Source organism: Asterias amurensis, chromosome 3 (genome assembly GCF_032118995.1).
Source record: "Asterias amurensis chromosome 3, ASM3211899v1".
Lineage (NCBI taxonomy): Eukaryota > Metazoa > Echinodermata > Asteroidea > Forcipulatida > Asteriidae > Asterias > Asterias amurensis.
The window spans coordinates 12663484-12685782 of NC_092650.1; the positions used below are offsets into that span (position 1 = coordinate 12663484).

General features: G+C 38.2%; 1 protein-coding gene across 1 annotated transcript in view; it reads left to right on the plus strand.

Moving 5' to 3' along the window:
• The first annotated feature begins 3153 nt into the window (after nucleotides 1–3153).
• LOC139934503 (probable phospholipid-transporting ATPase IIA) overlaps nucleotides 3154–22299 on the plus strand; it is a 53130-nt gene continuing 33984 nt past the window's right edge. Inside the window, exons 1-5 of the mRNA XM_071928760.1 lie at nucleotides 3154–3255; nucleotides 8002–8157; nucleotides 9210–9360; nucleotides 15569–15682; nucleotides 19642–19809. Of these exons, the coding sequence (XP_071784861.1) occupies nucleotides 3173–3255; nucleotides 8002–8157; nucleotides 9210–9360; nucleotides 15569–15682; nucleotides 19642–19809 (672 nt within the window). The 5' untranslated portion in view covers nucleotides 3154–3172. The remainder of the gene's footprint in view (nucleotides 3256–8001; nucleotides 8158–9209; nucleotides 9361–15568; nucleotides 15683–19641; nucleotides 19810–22299) is intronic.

Consider the following 22299-nt stretch of genomic DNA (forward strand, 5'->3'; position numbering starts at 1 on the left):
AAAGAAATTATATCGACAAACTTGAGTCTCCAAAAAGCTCACCTCAAGACAAGTTTAGGAGATTCAACTTTCCGTGCGGTGTCCATTGTTTGAATGTTGCGGCAGGAGGTGCCTATATATTTAAGTTACCCACGTCACCTCGCTAAACATGGATGGATTTGAAATTATTAATAAAGTGTAATGTTTTTTGCTGTTTTCTCAAAAAGCCTAGTAAGACACTGCAATCAACTGTAACTTTCACAGGTGCCATTTTGTTATCTTTCTTGACCATTTGGCCTATTATAAAGCTTTTGCCATTAATATATGTGTTTTGATGAGTGGAATGTGAATAAACAGTTAACTAAGGTTTTAAAAATCAGTTCTTATGTTATTTACAAATTTAAGAGTAGACCCCGACCCGAGAGGGCGCTGTTCGTGACGTCAATCGAGGCAGACTTTGCCTGTAATGCGTAGAGTAAACATGCAAAGTACATGTACGGACCAAGTCGTGAGTTTGTACGTTTAAAAAAAAAAATTGTTTTCTTTTCCGGCAATGCCGACCAGGTGTATTGCTGCTTAATGCAGAAAAACACTTTTTGAAACGTACCAACTCACGACTTGGACGTACGTGTACTTTGCACGTGTGTTTATTATACGCATTGCAGGCAAAGTCTGCCTCGATTGACGTCACAAAAGGAGTAGGCGGAGTCAGCCCCCCAAACAACTTTATATATTTTTTAAACATATAAATCGTGACAAACAATTACTAAAAAAATTGTTTTATTGTTCGTAAGTATATTATACTCTTATGTTTGAAAGAAAAAAATTCTATTTCCAGCTGACTTTGAATCGCAGTCCCCATAAAGCAGCGTAAGTTTGGCTATTACTCAAAAAATTGTTAGCTCAAAAACATACTTGGTAACGAGCAATAGAGAGCTGTTGATATTATAAAACATTTTGAGAAACGGCGCCCTCTGAAGTAACATAGTTTTCGAGAAAGGAGTAATTTCTCACTAAATTATAATTTGATTTTGGGGGTTGATATTGATAAAAAAATTATTTGAATTTAATTCAAAACCTCCTCAGCTGAGGTCTCGAATTCAAGGCACTGAAAGCACACAACTTGTCCGACAAGTCAGCATTTTCACAAGTTTGTTGTTTATTTCATGCATAAATGTTGAGATAATACCAAGTGAGAAGACTGGTCTCTGACAATAATATTGTTGTATTATTACCAAAAGTGTCCAGTGTCTTTAAAGGCAGTGGACACTATTGGTAATTACTCAAAATAATTATTGGCATAAAACCTTACTTGGTAACGAGTAATGGGGAGGGGTTGATAGTATAAAACATTGTGAGAAACTGCTCCCTCTGAAGTGACGTAGTTTTTGAGAAAGAAGTAATTTTCCGCGAATTTGATTTCGAGACCTCAAGTTTAGAAATTGAGGTCTCGAAATCAAGCATCTGAAAGCATACAACTTCGTGTGACAAGGGTGTTTTTTCTTTCATAGTTATCTCGCAACTCCGACGACCGATTGAGGTCAAATTTTCACAGGTTTGTTATTTTATGCATATTATGTTGAGATACACCAAATGAGAAGACTGGTCTTTGACAATTACCAATAGTGTCCACTGTCTTTAAATCTATCAATTATATAGATTTTGTTATTGGGGGAGTCGGTGTAAAATAATTTGGGCAGCTTTACCAATTAATACAATGAATTAATTATTTAATGTAGGTCTATACTGAACAATGAATTACCGAGCTGGTGGTCTGGGAACGAGCCAACCGCAGCAATGCAGACAGGAAATGCTCTCCTTCATTATGATTGGGTTACAGACTAAAAGTATCGTCTTAGTACAAAGGTGTCTCAGTTTCATACTTTACTTTTCTTCGCTATGTTGGGTGTATCTTTGAAAGGGAACCCAGAATCTTGGATATCGTACGCACTCCAAATTTGGAAGGGCCATTCTCAGCAGGAAACCACAGTGACGTTCACTGGGACTTGCTCGGTGTGTGAGCAGAACACATTCGGACCAACTTAGACTTATTAATTATGCTAATATCAACCACTCATAATTTCAGGGTACTTTTTTCACGTGACGATGGTCGTTCGTTATCAGCAATAATTGTTTACTGATCGCATCTGTTTGATCAGTGTGTCTCGTGGATGGGTGAATCACAGTCTGTGCCTAGTGTCGGGGGAGGCATTTACATCGGTGGCAGCGAGTTGACTCGTGGCCGGTTACGAGGCCAATATTAGTGAAGTTTTTGGAGCAAGGCCTATGGATTCCTCGTCAATGAGGAGAATTTGTTTATGAAATATAATTAATATAATTATTTTTGTTCACAAACCTTTTGAGAGCGAAGTGTGCCCTTTCTGACAATGATCACGGTATCGTTTACAGACTCAGTCACAAAAACAATGCAAACTTCTCGTGCACACTAATCAACATCCAGCCTATATTACGCCTACTCTCTGCTGAGAATAATTATACCGATTTCCCCCCCCCCCCATTTTTCCCCTTTCTTTTCTTAGATACTTCCTTGTCTCATTGATCACTGATCATAACAGACAACATCTGAAGAAGTGTTGGTGATTGCAAAACAACAAATAGAAAAAGCTTATTTCCATTGTGGTCCTCTATTAAAATAGCGGTTTACCGCATATTATTTCATCAATTTCTACACTAAAAGATGCTGCATACTTAGGTAAAACCTCGGTTTTTATTATTTTGAAACCCCCACATCGTATATTATGTTAGTGTTTCCGTCCGAAGCCTTTTTTGCCAAACTACAGGACTCTAAAAACTAAAAAGTTGAATCCAACTTGCATGAGTTCGGTGAGTGTTGAAAGTGTTGGGTCCAGCGTTTTTGTTTGTTAAATCTAACATTTTAAATTGATTCAACGCACAAAGGGTTAAAAATATTCCTTGGAATTGTTGGATCAGCTTTTTAAACGTTAAACTGGCACTTAAATTGTTGACTGAGGACTTTAAAATGTTTGATTTAACATGTAAAATGCTGGATTCAACCTTTTCAATCACTAGCCGAACTCTTTAGTTTTTAGGGCATGGCACAAAGGTATCAAGAGAGGGCGACACGTCAATGTCGCGTGATGATGATTTATTCCAAGTGTGTCAGAGTTGAATGCCCACAATTCCACGTCAAACCGGAAGTTAACAATGTACTATGGAGGATAATTACTCCCTGAGAATTGTAACAAATACTGCACTTTCTCGAAGAACTAACACACGATATACTGAATTAAACAGGTAGGATTTCTCTCAAACGCTTCATGATCTTTAGGAGAAGAATACTTGACAATTTTTACTTTGTAATTGTTGACTGGATCATTATTTGAATACACTTTTTAAATGTGAACGATAACCACTCCTGACAAAATCAGTGTTGTTATTGTGAAATGATGTGTACGGACGGGTGTATGTAGACTGTAGGGGCCTAAGTGATTATTTTATTTTTCAGACTCTGTTATGTACTGATACACTGTTGCTTGTAAATCAGGCTTTAATTGGAAAACGTGTTCCATATCTTGCCTGCGGACACTTATTTACTAATTTTCTAAAAAAAGGAATAATTCATGTGTTGAGTATAATAATTATAAAATCAGGGAATCAATGTGACTTACTTACTTACTTGACTTACTTGAATCCACCGACGCCATCACACAACTGGGGAGGAGACGGTGGTTCTGGTTACTGGGGCAGACAGCTTAGAAAAGCTTATGTAGAGCCCCCCGACGTTCTTTAGGAATTTATCCACATGTCCCTTGAAAATGTTCACACTTGAAGCTTCAATTGCCCTTCGAGGGAGAATGTTCCAGTAGTTGACCACTCTCTGGCTAAACCAGAACTTCCTGAGGTTAAGGTTGGATCTTGATTTGTACAGTTTAAGTTGGTGACCCCTGTGCTGCCCGGTTGACAAATCAAAGAAGTGATCAGGGTTCAGGCCCTCAAGGCCCCTGAGAATCTTGAAGGTCTCGATAAGATCTCCTCGGTGAATTGGTTTTCAACGAGGTGTCGTGGTTTAATAATCCCAACGAGGCCTGGTTCTTGATAATTTTACCGAGACAAAGTCGAGGGAAATTATTAAGAAACAGGCCTCGGCGGGTTTAAACCACTAGTTGAAAACGATTCAACACATTTTGATTCCCATTCATAAATACCTTTTGGTTAAAATAAAAGGTGTAATAAAGTAAGAAACTCTGTAAGTGTAAAACTTATCCGATCCCAAGTGCTTGAGCTCTGTATGTTTCCACCTCCATGGTATGTTTAGTTAGTTGCGATAACGTAACTCTCCTGCCGACGGCCGAGCCGGAGGGTTACGAGTCATATGCAATCTGTGCAGGGTGAAATGGTCAAACACGTACAATTTCGACAGCTAGTCAACAGATTTGCTAAACTTTTACCCCTTTTGAAAATCATGACACAAATTCTATGAACACGACCTTAAATCCTCAATATCTAATAAATAACATTCAAAACACCATTGAGAAAGTATTTTGAAAAAAAGTACAAAAACTTACCAGATCCGGGAGCGAAACGGTCACAAATTTCCCAGGTTCTATTTTGAACCTGTCGCTTCGCCATTTTGTGACTTCCTGATGTTCATTGCTGTTGGACTAAACCATTCTGTAAAAGGGGTGTTATAAGGCAGCATGGCAGTGCGTGTGTGCTGTCCGTTTACTTACTATGCCCGCTGTTCACTCACTGCCGCACTGCAGCACCCCTTGTAACACCCCTTTTACAGAATGGTTTAGTCAAACTCGGATGCGGCTCGGTCGGCAGGTCGTCAATTCAATTGGCTGGTACCTGCGGTTGGGTTCAGCGCTTGGTAACCAGCGACAGGTTCAAAAATAGAACCTGGGAAAATTGTGACTGTTTCGCTCCCGGGATCTGGTAAGTTTGTGTCTTTTTTTTCAAAATATTTTCTCAATTGTGTTTTTGAATGTTATTCATTAGACAGAGGGTTACGTTATCGCAACTAATGTTCAGTATCTAATGTTCAGTATGCATGCTGAATGTACATGTACGATGTCCGTAGGCGTGTGTGTCCGGTTCCGTTCGTGCGCATGCGCGTATAGTCTTGGTGCATATTCGCTGGTTTTCCTTTCACACACAGCGCGGCCAACTCACCGACAGCGCCTGCATCGCCCGTAACAAGAAATGTCTTGCATCAAGACTAGCGCGGACAACCTGTTATAAACATTGGTCATTATCAACGGTTTAAACACCCCCACAAGACGCGCTCATCACCAATAGGAATAGCGAAACTGTCGGAGGTATTTATGAATACTAAATTAAAATAGTATTAGTATGAATACTGAACAATGCTAATTTACATACTTATTAAAGTAACTTATAACATATGCTATGAATATGATAAGTTAAATCACACAAGCGCAACACAGTGGAATATGGAAAAATATAGCGCTTCTGCGTCCCATATTCAATGAGGCCGAAGGCCCCATATTCAACGAGGCCTAACATGCCTGAGGCCAAGCGCCGATGCGCTATATTTTTCTGTATTTCCACGAGCGCACGTGTGATACTTCAGCAAACTTGGCGCGTGACACACAAGTACTTGAAGATAGTATTTCATAACGAATGATAATATGAACAAGTGACAGTGAAGTGGTGCTGGTGGCAAGATGGATACACTTCATGTATTACAATGACAGAAACTTTTCTTTTTTCATGTTTGGATTTGACTAGTTGTTAGTTCACATAACGGAATAACATGTATTCTACATTTTTGTTAGCCACTGACAACCATCATGACCCAATACTAGATGCATTTCGATGTCTCTTTGTCGATGTTACCATCTGATGATTGTCAGACCAGCTCCATGGTGGTCAGACCATAGAGGAATAAGAACACTTCAAACATAATGCAGTTTCTTTTTCAAGAAAAAACTTGACACAAAACGACAGCTTAATATAAATTTTTAGTATTAATAGTATTACTTACATCCACGTAGTAAATGAGTTATTTACAGGAATTGTAAAAAAAAAAAAAATCCAAGACATTTGTAAACAATTACAAACATGTTACAGTTTCAGAAGGCTCTATGGACCCCTCAGCATGCAAGCTAATAACATTAACGCCTGCGTACAAACCCTATTGGTTGGCAAACGCTATGTGCAGTGTCGTGCATTTTACATATTTCATGGGAAGGGTCTATTTAAAACACTGCTAGAATACTTCCAAAATCAACTTCCATTTGGCAATTTGGCATTATGTCGCAAAATCAGTGCTCCGAAATCCAATAAAAATGCAAGATTTAATATAATGTTGTAATTGCGCCACTAATTGTTCACAATTTTGGTTTGGACGGTAACCTTACATACACACACAATGCATGCGCACTGAATCTGATTTCATTTCTATAGGTTTCAGGGTAGAGCTCCATGGGAATGCAGGTTGAAATCTTTGAGTTCAAGTAAAATTGGAGCAACAATAATAATAATCTCCTTTATTTGTCAAAAAAAATCTTTCTGCCACCCTTATCTTTAAAAAGCAACAAAACATTTATAGGCTATAATTTTGTCACCTGTAGCAACAGACCGATCCGTTAGGCTCTGCCCACAGCACATGTGTGAGCAAAAGCATGTGAGCCTCTCCAATGCCTTTCTGCACAACTCTGCCGCGTGCACCAAGCATGCGCGCACGCATGTTGGACCTTAATTTGTCAGACTTTTGGTTCCGTAATGGGTTGTGATTGGTCAATACGTAAAGGGGCAGGCTTACTGGATCGGTCTACTGTGGTGTCCTACACGTGGGATGTCTGACAACTCCATACAGTGACCTCAATTGATTGATGTCACGGCACAAGGGAAACTGACTGGGTAAATTTTAATTTAAAACTATTAGTTTAAAGACAGTGGACACTATTGGTAATTACTCAAAATAATTATTGGCATAAAACCTTTCTTTGTGACGAGTAATGGGGAGAGGTTGATGGTATAAAACATTGTGAGAAACGGCTCCCTCTGAAGTGCCATAGTTTTTGAGAAAGAAGTAATTTTCCACGATTTTGATTTTGAGACCTCAGATTTAGAACTTGAGGTCTCAAAATCAACCATCTAAACGCACACAACTTCGTGTGACGAGGGTAATTTTTCTTTCATTAATATCTAGCAACTTCGATGACCGATTGAGCTCAAATTTCTACAGGTTTGTTATTTTATGCATGTTGAGATGCACCAACTGTGAAGACTAGTCTTTGACAATTACCAATAGGCTAATGTCCAGTGTCTTTAACAAGGAGTAGAACTGGATTGAATGGCCCCTGGATAATTGTGACAGGGCTCTACCAAATGAGTTAAAGTAGAAGTTGAACTAGATCATACTGAAGGATTGCCCAATGTGTGGCTTAGGATAAATTACATGTACATGACACACTCATCGCAGCTAACAACATTAAGAGAATGGGGGGGATCTGATGCGGGAAGGTCCATACACAGACCAGCTAAAACATGTGTCAGCATACCTGTTTATGCTCTTAGCTACCCTTAAAAATGCTGCAATTAAAGGAACATTACAGAATTTGTTTTGCTAACACAACAGTTGCTGGCACTGTAAGCACTTTATGTAATCCACCATAATACATAAACTGACAAACCTGTTGAAGTTCGAGATCGATCGGCCATCTGGGTCACGAGAGAATAGTAAAAAACAGATTACAAATTTTGCATTGTATCAATGAATAAAACGCTCAATGAGCGATAAACTCCAAACGCAAAGTTAGATTTAATTTATTTCTGATCAAGTATTATTTTAAAGGGATGTTTTCTACTATCATCCTCGTTAGATTGTGTAAGTTTTATGTAAATCTGTGATCTTCACGATGTTTGTTTCTTACCAATTCTGTAACGTTCCTTTAAATACAGGTTTTTAACCAGGTTTTGGAAAGAAGGCCGATTGAAAACAACTGTGTTCTCATCATTTCAGAGTTTGTAACATTTCAAATTAATTGCTTTTTCTCTCATTGTTTACAGCCAAGATCCGGAGGAGGATTGCCCATTAGACGACGTGCCACTAATCATGTCAGAGGACGGCATGGATAGTGAAAACGAGAGCCTCACTAAGAAAGGAAAGCAGAAACGTGGACCCTTATGTGGACTATGCTGCAGCATATACGACTCGTGTACAAAGTAAGATAGTTGCGTTCCTTTAACTGTGTGTGTACATTTTATTCCGTAGGCTATTTAACTCAGTCATTGGTTTTGATCCCTAAAAACATAAACAATTATTTAGTTTGCAAATTCTTTTGGTATGGCTGTTTTGAAGTCTTTCTGCTAATGTAGCTAATGACCAGTTACATGTACATGTGTCATTAACATGTTAGTAGTGTGAAAAAGAAGAAAGTTGGTTGAAAGAGACTTGATTGAAAAAGTCTTGCAGACAAGTGAAAACTATTGCAGAGTACATTGGGTTCACTAGTCATGCAATGAACTGTATATTTTGTGTAACAACTCCAAATTTTGTAAGGGGGTGTTCACCACAAAGATTTGCACTATGCACTGATACTAATTGTCGTTAGGCTCACCCAATGGTGTAGCCACAGTGTGCAATGCTGGGAATGCTTGGCGGGCCTGCCCAGAACTAACAAATCCCGCCCAGCACTCTGGGCAAAATGCACTGTGCTGCCCCGCACAGAATCCCCCATATTGCACTTCAGTAATGATAGCTCCATACAAAAACATAAATAACTTTGTGCGGACTAAATTGGATTTTAGAACCCACTACTAAAATTGGTCTGTTGGTATAATTATGGTTACATGTACAGTGTAGCTCGGGCAATTAATTTGCTCTTGGTCCTGGGTTGCTACTGGATTCAAATTTATGAGCCCCCTACATTTACTTACATCAGTGATTATAAGGAATTATTTTGTAAACATGTCCCATGATGTCCGTGAATGAGAGTGCAAACAAAAATGAGAGTAATGTTTCCAAAAGTTGGTTCAGAATACAGGAAAAACATTGATTGCATACATGTACATGGTACAATGTAGTGTAGTATGTAGACATTTCACAGTGCATTGAATAGGATGATTTCACTGTCCAGTAGTGCAGAATTATCACAGATTATACCAAATACACAGTTTGAAAAACCCACGTTTTTGGTCAGTCCAAAGATCCTTCATTTGCCTTTATTACCATTGTTTTTTGTTATTCAGCACTATATCTTTGTATTTCTTTCCAGTTGTTGCCAGTCGTGTAAAGGACGTATCTTCAAGGAGAAGGAGTTGAAACCACGCAACGTTTGGCTCGGACGTCATGGGCCAGAAGAAGAACACTATCCAGCCAACAAAATCCGCAACCAGAAATACAACATCATTACATTTCTACCTCTTGTAAGTTTTTTTTTTAAATCAAATATTTGACCGACAGACGAACTTTTTGCGTTTACGTAATTTTCTTGAATATTCCAGCCGAGTTGTCCAACAACTAGGATGTTTTTTGGCACAACTGCAACAGTGTTACAAGCATTCACCTCATGATATCATTTCCTGACTGGTCGTGGACTGGTCAGGGGAGGGGTATTGACAAGTGATAAAGACTGGCTCTGTGAACTTTATGTCCCCTAAACAATCCAATGTTTTGTAAATTTCTGTATGCATTGTGCTTGTTTTGTGAGAACTGGCCTAAATAATTCCATGCGTTTTGGTACACAAAATGTGTACTTTGGTACATGTACACAAACTGTGTACAGATGGGTCATGTGTGGTTCATGCCCTATTGCTTAGACAGCATTTTATGTCTGCCAAACCAAAAGTTCGACTGAGGTGAAACTTGGTTGATTGTTAGTTTAGAACAAAAACTTCTTGAACTCGATATGACGTCATGATGACGTCATCATGTTGTTTTGACAATTTTTGCAATTTTGTTCATTTATTACAAATCTTGAGAACGAAGTAAGGTGCAATATATGTTTTTTTACAGCAGGCTTTTACTCCTGGAAACTGAACAGAGTTTGAGTTTTTTAGGTTTTTTTTAAACAAGAATAAAAAAATAATAAGTTGTAAAAAAAACATGCGGCCCCAAAAAAGGATGCGGGTTGGGACGATCAACTGGTATTTTTGTTTTACTTGGCCTAAGCCCTACCACCAATAAGAAAGCTAAAGAAGTGCATCTAAAAAAAACACCAAACTTTTTTGCATTTTTCCTCAAAGCCGACGCAAGCGCAGATGATGTTAACTTTATCATTAAACCATCGCAGAACCATCCATCTCTGTAGTTTTTTTTTTTTTACAACTACATGTACAACCAATCAAAATAATGTAATGTGGACACACTTGGTGTTTTGTTTGATCACCTGTTGATTAATAACTACAATAATGGACTAAATGTGTAGTGTGTGGATCTTGCATACAGGTGTGTAGTTATTGATTACATGTTTATGCATGGATCATCACCTCAGATGCTCCATGGTGGCTATGCATTCATATTTTTTTCCAGCTTAGCACACATGTACATGTAGATCACACACTCAATCTACAGCAGATGTGATGTATACAGGCAAAGTATGGTTTTTGGTGCCGTTCAATTTGTTAAATCCTGTACAAACCTACCATAATAAAATAAATAATAATTTTTTTGTCAAAAGGTGGTCGCGTTTTTTTTAAATATCTCTGAAAATCCGTAGTGAGCTGATTGTGTCCGTGCGGGGCATTAAATAGGAAAATACAATCTCAGATTCAAATGTTGGGTTATTAAACCGATCATACTGTATACAACGGACCGCATTACTGAACTTCATAATGAAATGTTTCTCAAAGCTTATCGGAAGCTGCTGCCAGCTTTAACCAAAAGTTGTCATTGCGATTAATTTGAAGAGTGATTACCAGAAAGTATTCATTCCCTTTAATTGGATAGGGGAACTTTAAAATATTACGTTTGTGTTGTTTTTCCTATTGATGTAAGTTTGGAAACCATGCTTGCCAGTATAAGTTTCCAATCATGTGTTTTTGTATTTTTATTTTTTGTATTTTTTTATAAATAAATAAATGAACAATGATAAGTATCATGATCTAAGTGAAGATTGCAGTATTTTGTGCAATGGTGGATTCTAAAACTCAATATATCTACATTCACATACGTTCACATTGTCACTAAGCTTGGGCGATACCACAATATTATCGAATATCGCGATACTAATTTGGAAACGATTTCGATATCGGATCAATTTGGTTTTAATTGAAATATCGATATATCTCGATTTACCGCGATATATCGCAATATCAATTAAGTATCGCAATACTGCGATGTATTTCCTAGCTGAGACATCTTGTACCCCATAGGTTTGGAGTTAGGTCATTAGAACACCTCTCTTGTGCTATGACTGTCTCTTCTACAACTTTCACTGGGAATTTGAAGACTGATGATGTCAAATTTAATTCATCACGATTATATCGAATATCGCAATATATTGTTGGCGATATCTTGAATAAAATAAATCGATATCGCCCAAGCTTAATTGTCACAATATTATTCAATGTACAACCCCAACAGAACAAAACCTGTATCTGTACTCGACATGAAGCCTTGGTATGCATCAATGGTTCCACACAGCAGGCAATCTCATTTTGCTCATCTCATTTTCATAATATCAGGCTGGTACCTTAACAAACAAAATTAATTGCATGCACTAGATATGGATGGATGGATGGATGATCTACATAGTGACTTTTTATGGTCAATGAAAAAAAAAAACAGATTGTATAACATTGTCTTCTCGTATTGCATGAAATGAGCACTGAATTGTCATGGGTTTTTTAAGTGTGATGTAGTTCCACTTTAAGCCACACCACTTCATGCAAACTAGCCCTCTGCTGTCATACCAGAGGCACATAATCTTTGGTTAGTAAAGAAACAAGTGAATTCAAGGCAGTGGACACTATTGGTAATTACTCAAAATAATTATTAGCACAAAACCTTACTTGGTAATGAGAAATGGGGAGAGGTTGATAGTATGAAACATTGTGAGAAACAGCTCCCTCTGAAGTGGAGTAGTTTTCGAGGAAAGAAGTAATTTTCCACAAATTAGATTTCGAGACCTCAAGTTTAGAGTTTGAGGTCCCGAAATCAAGCATCTGAATGCACACAACTTCGTGTGACAAGGGTGTTTTTTCTTTCATAGTTATTCTCGCAACTCCGATGACCAATCAAGCTCAAATCTTCACAGGTTTGTTATTTTATGCATATGTTGAGATACAGCAAGTGAGAAGACTGGTCTTTGACAATTACCAATAGTGTCCACTGGCGTTTAAAATTGAAGCCTGAATGTTGAGTGGTTGGCTGCATGGATGCTGAGATCTTTACACCATCTCTACCAGGCACAAGGTGTTTTGCAGCAGTTATCAATCTGTTTTTGTAAGGCTTTTTGAATGTATCTTCTTTCTTTCTGGTTCAAAGAATCTTTAAAGACACTGAACACTTTTGGTAATTGTCAAAGACCAGTCTTGTCACTTGGTGTATCTCAACATATGTATGCATAAAATAACAAACCTGTGCAAATTTGAGCTCAATTGGTCGTCGAAGTTGCGAGATAAAAAAAAAATAATAATAATTGTCACACGAAGATGTGTGCTTTCAGGTGCTTGATTTCAAGACCTCAAATTTTGGAAAATTACTTTTTTCTCAAAAACTAAGCTACTTCAGAGGGAGCCGTTTCTCACAATGTTTTATACGATCAACAGCTACCCATTACTCGTAATAAAGTAAGGTTTTATGCTAATAACTATTTTGAGTAATTACCAATAGTGTCCAGTGCCTTCACAAGTGTATTAAATAAGATTTCCATTTGCTTCAATTAAAATATGATCTAGATATTTGAGACTTGAGATACTTCTCAAAATGACTGAGTGTCGGTTCCTACATGTTGCAATATTGAGCAGCATGGTAGTTGATGAGTCTTGTTGACATCTTTATACCACTACTCCCCACCATGTTCATCACACACACACTGACAGCCCCAATAACCACAACATGCTTCATGGCACTGCTCTTAATGGGATTATTTGATCAAGGCATTAGAACCTCCCAAATCCCATCAGAATTTCAATAGCCACTTGTTCCTAATCCAGCAATAGCTTCCTGTTTGCCCAAAGATGGCCCCCTTTGGCCCATAGCATGGCCGCCATTTTATACCAACTGTGCGTATTGTTCACAAGGTGTCTTGTGTTGAACACACTTAGGTCATGGGCGGCTTGATTGTAACAATACTCCTGTCAAGTCAAACAATGCCAGCCCACCTGTCAGAGAACAACAGGTACAGCTTCCCCTGTGGCTAAAGGTGACATTGATTGGCATAGTATCAAACCATGCTTACAGTATTACTTAGCAGTTAATGCCATATGTCATAACATCACTTTGACATAACCTAGTATTGCAAGTAATACAAGTAATACTTGCAAGACAGAAGTACAGTGACCTTTTACACCAATCCAGCCTCAATGTCCTGAGTAGTGTAGTAACAGGCATGGCTTTCTAAATAGGACATGGACAAATATTGTACATCGCTTGCCCAAGGAGCTATTATTTAGACCATATCCTTTGCTCTCTATGGTTAGACACCAACATCCAGATGACCAGCTGAATGTCAGATGGTGGTGTGCTAAAAATACCCTTTGCTTCCTGCCAGATTATTTACATTTCTCCAGCAAGCCTATTATATATGACAACCCTCAATTATGATTGGTCAGCATTATCTGCTACAAATGCGCGTGCGCTTTTTGCAACCTGGTCACCATTTTGTGTAAAGTTGGTTCTGAAGAGTTCATTTAAATGCAACTTATAAAATTACATGTATTTATATTACATTGTTAAATAAGGTGCAAAACTTAAAGTTAGTTTTGATGATTACTGTGCTGATAAACATTGATGGTTTTAATTTCATTCATTTACAAGAAACTGCATGTAATCAGTAAGTGTTTAGGCCTATGCATTGCATTCATTATGCAGGATGCTACTGATTTATTGATAGTGGTTTTAAAGCCATTGAAAACTTTCGGTAAACATTACTATGCAAGACCCACACTTCGTGTATCACAACTTATATATAAAATAACAAACCTGTGAAAATTTAGGCTCAATCGATTATCGGAGTCGGGAGAAAATAACGGGAAAACCCACCCTTGTTTAGTGCACATTTCGCCGTGTCACGACATGTGTTTAAAATAAATCCGGAATTTTTGATATCTAGAATTGATATTTTTTTAATGTTTTCTCAAAAAGTAAAGCATTTCATGGAATAATATTTTAAGACAAGTCTTTCACCATTACCTTCTGTAAACCCTGTAAGTTATTTGTAAATCTGTGAACTTTTTTTTTCTGTTCTGAAAGTGTCCAATGGCTTTAAAGCCATCGGACCCTTTCGGTAAACAGTATTGTCCAAGGCCCACACTTCGTGTATCACAACTTCTATATCAAATAACAAACCTGTGGAAATCTAGGCTCAATCGGACATCGGAGTCAGGAGAAAATAACGGGAAAACTTACTCCTGTTTTCGCGCGTTTCGCCGTGTCATGACATGTGTTTATAACAAATCCGTAATTCTCGTTAACGAGAATTTATATTGTTTTACCGTTTTCTCAAAAAGTAAAGCATTTCATGGACTAATATTTCAAGAGAAGTCTTTCACCATTACCTTCTGTAAACCCTGTCAATTATTTGTAAATCTGTGAACTTTTCTTTTTTTCTGTACCGAAAGGGTCCAATGGCTTTAAGAGTAAACCCCACTGCTTTTAAATGTAGCTGTCGACCAATTTAAAACTTGATGTTTTTAGCTTGGTAAAATCTCCTAGCTCTATGGTAAAATATTGTGAGTCAAATCCTCTACTCTACACGAAACCAATAGCTGTGCTGAAAACACAGTAGTCAGCTTTTTCTTACACTCCCGTAGGATTTTTGGCTCTGAGCTGATGGTACAATTTGAGTATGTGTTGCAGAAGGTAGCGCCATAGAGCCAGAAGAGATCCTTGAGTGTGTATAGTTGGATTGGTTATGTGGGGATGCATGAGGCGTGTAATTAGCCTCTTGATGTTACCACAGTTTCTAAGCAGACCACCCATCTTAATGCAATTATTTCAACATTTAAACAATGTTCAGCATATCCCTGGTCTTTCAACACCTTCAAACAATCTGGAGAAATTTAGTAGCGACGACAAACAACTTTGAGAAGTCAAACTCCCACGTTGATCAAACCACTACTCCACATGCTTGGGACTCATTATAGCTCCTTTGAGATTTAAAACAAATTCTAGGAATGGGTGACTCACTTTAAAGTTTGAATGAAGAATGTCAAATCCGCCAGGTGTTTTGAAGTATTTTCATTTGGTTTTGTGTTTGCTGCGAGACTTTTGTTAGTTGCAGGTTAATTAACACTCTTATCATGCAGGATTAGCTCAACTTGATGTGTTTGGCTTCTTCTAAGTAAAATTCCAATGTTGGCTTTTCTTCTCAATTTCCGAAGACAGAAGGCACATGTGTTTTCAATTATTCAGAATATAAATGAAATAAAGAAGAAATAAAATATTGATATTTGTCTTACATTTGTTCAGGTGTTGTACTACCAGTTCCGGCTTTTCCTCAATCTGTACTTTCTCGTGATGGCTGTATCACAGTTCATTCCTTCATTGCGTATTGGCTACCTGTATACGTACTGGGCTCCTCTGGTAAGTTAATAACAAATCAACAGTTATTGTTAGGGAATCATCGGTCTACAATAAATGAACAAATAAATGAAATCAACAATTTTAACTTTGATATTTACCCAATCATTTTCCAAGAGCATAATCTTTGCATGCATTTCAACGTTATGTCCACCAATGTTAAACAGCCAATAAAGGATGATCTCAATATTTCAACTATTACCTTTTTATGGCCAAATAGACATCGTAGAAACTGGTTAATAACCACTTTACTCACAAATAACTTGAGTCAAAAATGCACCGGGCCGCGCGGCTTTTTCAGCTGAGAGTCAAAAACGACTTATCTATTAATGACCCCTTGACGCCAGTGACGAATTGCCCGTAATTGCGTTTGAACACAGTTCTCCAGCTTTGGCAAACTGAGGGCGCTATTTTCCACATCAAATAGCCGCCACTGATGTCACGATTCCTTTGTGGCGCGGGTTTGTTTGACCCCGCGTTTTTCAAAAATTTTGCTTGGAGCGTTCTGGAGAAAAACCCAAAACTGTAATATCTATATATTTGAGATCATCCTTTATTGGCAGTTTAAGATAGTTCCTCTTAAAATAATGTCTTGAGCCCTGTTCGCATTGGACTTCATTTTAGGTAAACCAACCGAGCAAATGGGTAACTTACCCATTTTGAGTCCAATGCGAACAGCCTAGGAAGTTTTCCTCCCAGGTAACTTACCCGACCCAAATGGGTAGTTTAACTGACCCACGAGTGCCCGGTTAAATTGACCAGGTCAGTTTAACCGAGCGGAAAAGTCCAATGCAAACGCGATCAGGGTAAAAGCCGTCCTGGTAAAAAGCCACATCCGGTCCCCCGATCTACCCGCTGCGCCATGTGTACGATGTATCATCAACCGGGTGGAAGCTGGGTTGCACTCATTGCACTCTTGCCTTTATGCACCCCGGTCAAAGGTCACTGCGATAACGCCCTCTTTTGTTTGTCTTATGTTAGTCCGTATGTGTTTTACCGATCGTGTTGGTTAGTTTACCCACGTCATTAATCCAAGTACGGACGCTGGTAAGTTTCCCCTTTTGGAATGTTAACCACTGTCTCGGTAAAACGTTAGCCCAATGTGAACACGGTTTTTTACCCGTTTTAAGTCCAATGCGAACAGCCCAGGAAGTTTCCCTCTCAGGTAACTAATCTGACCTACGAGTGCCGGGTTAAATTGACCAGCTTAGTTTGACCGAGCCGAAAAGTCCAATGCGAACGCGATCAGGGTAGAAGCCGTCCCGGTAAAAAGCCACATCCAGTCCCCCAATCTAGTGCTGGGCCACATGATCGTGTGATGGCACGTCGTACGTATGCATTGTTTACACGAATTGAAGCTCAGTTGCACTTATTACATTCTCGCTGTCATGCACCCGGTCAAAGGTTGCTGCGATACTGCCTCTTTTGTTTGTCTTAAGTTAGTCAGTACATGTTTTACTGATCTTGTTAGATTACCCACATCATTATTTCAAGTGCGAACACTGGTAGTTCCCCTTATGGAATGTTAACCAATGTCTCTGTTAAACTAGTCCAATGCGAAAAAGGCTGTAAATTAAAGATTATCAAAACATGAGGGATTTAATGTTGCGTTATGCCATTGAGGGTGTACACTTCTCTTCAAATTTGAGGAACTCAAAGAAAATCAGATACTCATTCCAGTGTCTTTATATTCTTAAATGTTAAACTAGATAGACAGTTCCTACATGTAGTAAGTACATGTCAGTCAACGCTATATAGATTTATAGCGGTCAATCTAGAGAAAGACTAAGCAAATGGCAGCGTAGTGCTAAGACACCGGAAGGGGCGAGCAGAGAGAAGTATTTGTTGTATGTACCTTTACAAGTCAATAAAGACTTCATGTTCACATTAACAGGTGTATGATGTGTTTTAGCATATGATTAATGTATCTGAAGTACAATAAATCAAGTGAGGTATCTAGAGTAGATTGCTCTCTGCATTGTTTCCATCTAGTCACCTGGCAATGTATCATTCTGTATTAAAGAATACCGATCCATTGTCAGCTACCAACAGCTGTGACTTTTGCCCCCATCAGCACCCGAAAAAAAAACCAAGCAAGTCTCCACTGTGCAATAATTTATAGTTTCATACATTCTTGACATTCCTCTCAGTGGGTTCTTTTGTTTTGTTTTGCTTTAATACAATAGTATTTCATTATTGCTCTGGGTGTATTGTTTGTAGTGCTTCGTTTTGTAGATGTATTTATGTGTACTGTTAATGACAGATATACAAGTCCCTACTATTGTAAGATACAACAAAACCATGAAAACTGGTAATGCACACCTAGCGAGTTATGTTTTTATTTAGCCTTTTGTGTATTTATTCTGGATTCTTGTCAAGAATACTTGAGAAGCATTGCTCTTAATATTTGTTGACCAGAGATCAGCACAAACTAAACAGATTCTTTAATTGAATCTTTGATTTGTTGGATGATAAACAGAGATAAAGTAAACCCTTTTCTGTGCCAGTGTTTTGCCAGCACTTTATATTAGTTCAATGTTTTAAAAGGAATGTTCAAGGTTCAAGGTTCATTTTATTTCCACAGTATCAAAAGACAAAAAAACAATATCAAACAGCAGTCACAAGAAATTATTACAACAATGAAAAATAATCGTTTCACAACATAGGTTTGAAGAAATAGATGCATAACAATGTTGACACTGCGGAGGGATCCATTTAAGAAGCAAAGCTTGTAGGCAATGGTCCCTTATGACATGCATATGCATTGAGATTATAAATAATATCAAGTGAACCGTAGAGGTCCGTGGTCGAATTGGTAAGAAACCAGAACTGGTAAGAAACAAAAATCGTGAAGATCACAGATTTACATAAAACTTATACGGTCTAATGATGATGATAGTTGAAAATATCCCTTGAAATATTTCTGTCTGAAATGTCATATTTGATGAGAAATAAGTAATCCAACTTCGCGTTTGGAGTTTATCGCTCAGCGAGCGTTTCATTCATTTTTATTTTGGCATCGATGCAATGCAAAATTTGTAATCGGTTTTTCACTATTCCCTCATGACCCAGATGGCCGATCGATCTCAAACTTCTACAGGTTTGTCAGTTTATGTATAATGGTGGATTACAAAGTGCTTACACTGCCATCAACTGTTTTGTTAGCAAAAACCAATTCTGTAATGTTCCTTTAAGTTGAACCCTTTTTACTATAACATCGTTGATTTAGAATCTGTTGCAAAAATCAATGAAGATTGTAATGAGGTAGGTGGTTTCTGGTCAAGTCAAACTCTCCTCCATGCTAGGAGTTAAGAGGGGTTAATCTTTTAATCCCTGAAGTACATCCCTGCCAAATCCCCAGATAATCTGTTGCACGCACTAAAAGAAAACCACAAAACTGAAAAGGGAGAGATTTTTAAATCTTCTTTTCTTTTTTTAAGGATCTGAACAGAGGTTTTGGTAGAAATGTGGTTAAGGTCAATGAATAGAACGACAACAAAAGTTTGATGAGAAAAGCTGTCAAATCTTTTCTGTGCCTCAATTCCTTACACACCTGTCACTACAATGTTAGTGTAGTTTCTCGGGAGAATTCAAAAAGGAAACCTCAGTCCCTTTTGTTTGTTTTGCTCGAACTTGGCATGGTCAAGTTCAAGGGTAAAGGAAAAACAAATTCCACGCATATTTGCATGCTTTACATTTCCTGTTATGGGGCTCCAGGAACTTTGGTTTGATGTTACAATCACTGAACTATGGCATCTGAGCAGGCCCTCTATAGGCAGAAGAAGTCAAGGGTTGTACTCGAAACAGTGAGTGTCAACTTCATTTGACAAAATGGTAACCTTTTTCTTCTGTTAAAAATCTAAAAGTCATTGCTGATCAACCCACCATATTTAGAACAATATATTCTAAAAAATAATAAAGATATTTCTAATACCATTCCCTTGATGTATATTTCTTTGCAGGGTTTTGTTATTTTTGTGACCATGTGTAGAGAAGCCCTTGATGACTTCAGACGTTTCCGTAGAGATTATGAGGTCAATGGCCAGCAGTTCTTAAAACTAACAAGGGCCGGGCTTGTCAAAGTACCCAGTTCGGACATTCAGGTATCCGACCTGATTGTTGTTGAAAAGGTAGGTTTTGTCTCATATAGGAGAGAGATTTCCGCATGTCTTTTCATGTTGTTGTTTGTTTTTGTTTAAAATGGAATGGAAATTTTGTGGTCTTCTAGTAGACCTTATTTTTTTTATAGGGTTTGGACATCATTTGCTAGAACTCGGTTTGTAAAAGTTAAAGCCTCTGTAAACTTGTAGAGTTGAATTTGCTGAAGGTAACTGCTTAGTACAGTTTACTGCAGTGTAATCATACAGTTATCGTAGGTTGAGAACTCTATGAAAAGTTAGATATTGCTCATCAGAAGTAAAACAACATCAACAAACTAATTCAACCAGGTCAAATTAAAACACACACACACACACTAAATAATTTTAGTTGGGGTCCAGCTTGAGTACAACCATTACTTCCAATAATTTTAAACTGAATATTATACATTTACTTCACCATAGTTTATTTAGGAGTTTAGTTATTAAAATTATCATTTGAAGTGATCGATGTTGAGCCTCCGTGCATAGCAGTAGGTGGTTGACCGTATGGTCAATGAACTATGATTGCGTCAGTGTGGAAGCTGTTGACCAATCAAGGGGATTCAGTGGGCATTTCTCCCACACACTGCCAGTTATGTTAAGCTTATTGTCAACTGGACATTTTCAAAGGGAGCATAATACAGGCAAAGAAGCAATTTCACAAATCAGTGCTCACCACAACAACGAAAGAATGTCAATGATAATGGATGGGCTAACTGGGGTCCAGACTCTGCTAGAAACCAATGGGGTTTTATTAGGTCCGTCTTAAAGTAGATAAATCCACACAAGTTTTCTGTGAATTGAACAGTGATAGATGAAATTCTATCATTACATTAGTACAATACAAACTAGAGGAAGTACATGTAGATTCATTATACAAATCAATAATCATTCACTCTCGGCTAAGTCCCAACAGAACAGGTGATTAGTTTGTTTGTTATACATTGATTGCTTCAGACACCTTCAAAATAGTTTCAAATATTTAATTGATGAAGATGATTAAGTTTGTAGTCAAAAAACATTTCGATTTGTAAACAATTTTTTTTCTTATTTGTATTGCAATCAGCTTGATTGTTTGTGTTTGGGCTAGTATTGCATTGATATTTAAGTGAAACACTTACCACTATGCTGCCCTGACTTTGTCTTCGTGAGATAAAACAAGCTTGATGTGAAATGTGTCCGGTTATGTAAACTATCTCAGGGTTTCCCTGCAGTCCAATTAGTACTGCTGGAATATGCATCATGGATGCTAATGGATCTACAACAATAGATCAACTATTTCTTTGCCCTTCTAATAATTGACTTTTGTGAAAAACAAACACCCAAGGCTCTTCCTTGAATATGAAAAGTTTAAACACAGGTGTAGATGTCTTGTTTAAACTTTGAAGGGGCTTTTATCCTAGCATTGGACTGGGACATTCCATTCTTTTACCAGATGTTGACCAATCAAATAAGAGCTATTCTTCACCTGTCACATTCTTGGCATAATCTTCTATTCTTCTTTACATTTGGCCCCACACAAAGACGAGTGTTTGTTGTTTAGTTTGGAGGATAATGTTTACCACCTGCAAACAACAACAACAGGTTTCCCTACTGGTGGCAGAGCTAAGGTCATTGAGGTCGTTCACACGCCGTACTAAAGTTGGTCTAAGTCCACTTAGACCGGTTCGGGTTCAACTTTTGTGCGTGTGAACGCAAATAAAGTTAGACCGGATCGGGTTTAAACCCCAAAACTTAAACCGTCCAGCGAGGCGGTCTAAGTCTAAACCGGTTCGGGTTTATCTTTTAACACTGCGTGTGGACAGAATGACATCCGGTTTTAACTCACAACGGACGACCCATTGTGTGGTTCAATGCACACGCCCGGAACCCGGAGTGCTTGTATACGGTTTCTGTTGCCTCTGATGCTGAAAAGCACCGAGTATTTATATTACTTTCTTGCCGCTTACCGAGTTGGCGAAACCCTCTCGATCGGTGTATGCAGTTTAACACAGGCCCACGCCAATGATTTATTAAATTCTGAAACAAAATTATATTTTCCAAGCTTTTTTTGTTGAGTGTCCTACAATAAATTGAAACTGTTTTCCATGCGTATACTACGAGCGCAGCGAAGAAGCACATTTCGTAATGCTTCTCACATGTAGAGCGCTGCCATCCCATAGTGATCACTCTCTGATATCCCATAGTTACCATCACCGATCCCGTGGATGTGCCTTTCTATTGCCGTCACCGTTACTAGCGTGCTGTACTTTCAATCTAGGAGAATGAACTGCAGTGGGCGCGAGGCTGTGTGTAGGGGAAATTCCCTACGCCAGCAATATCACCACGTTGTTGGGAAGTTGGGAAAATACTGCAAAGTACATGTATTTACGTAACTTGCACGTGTGTAGTTGTGTTTATGAACGAATCGGAATAAAAATCGCGGCACCAGCTTTTGAGAGATCGCAACTTCCAATCGATTGAAGTACAAACTAATAGTAT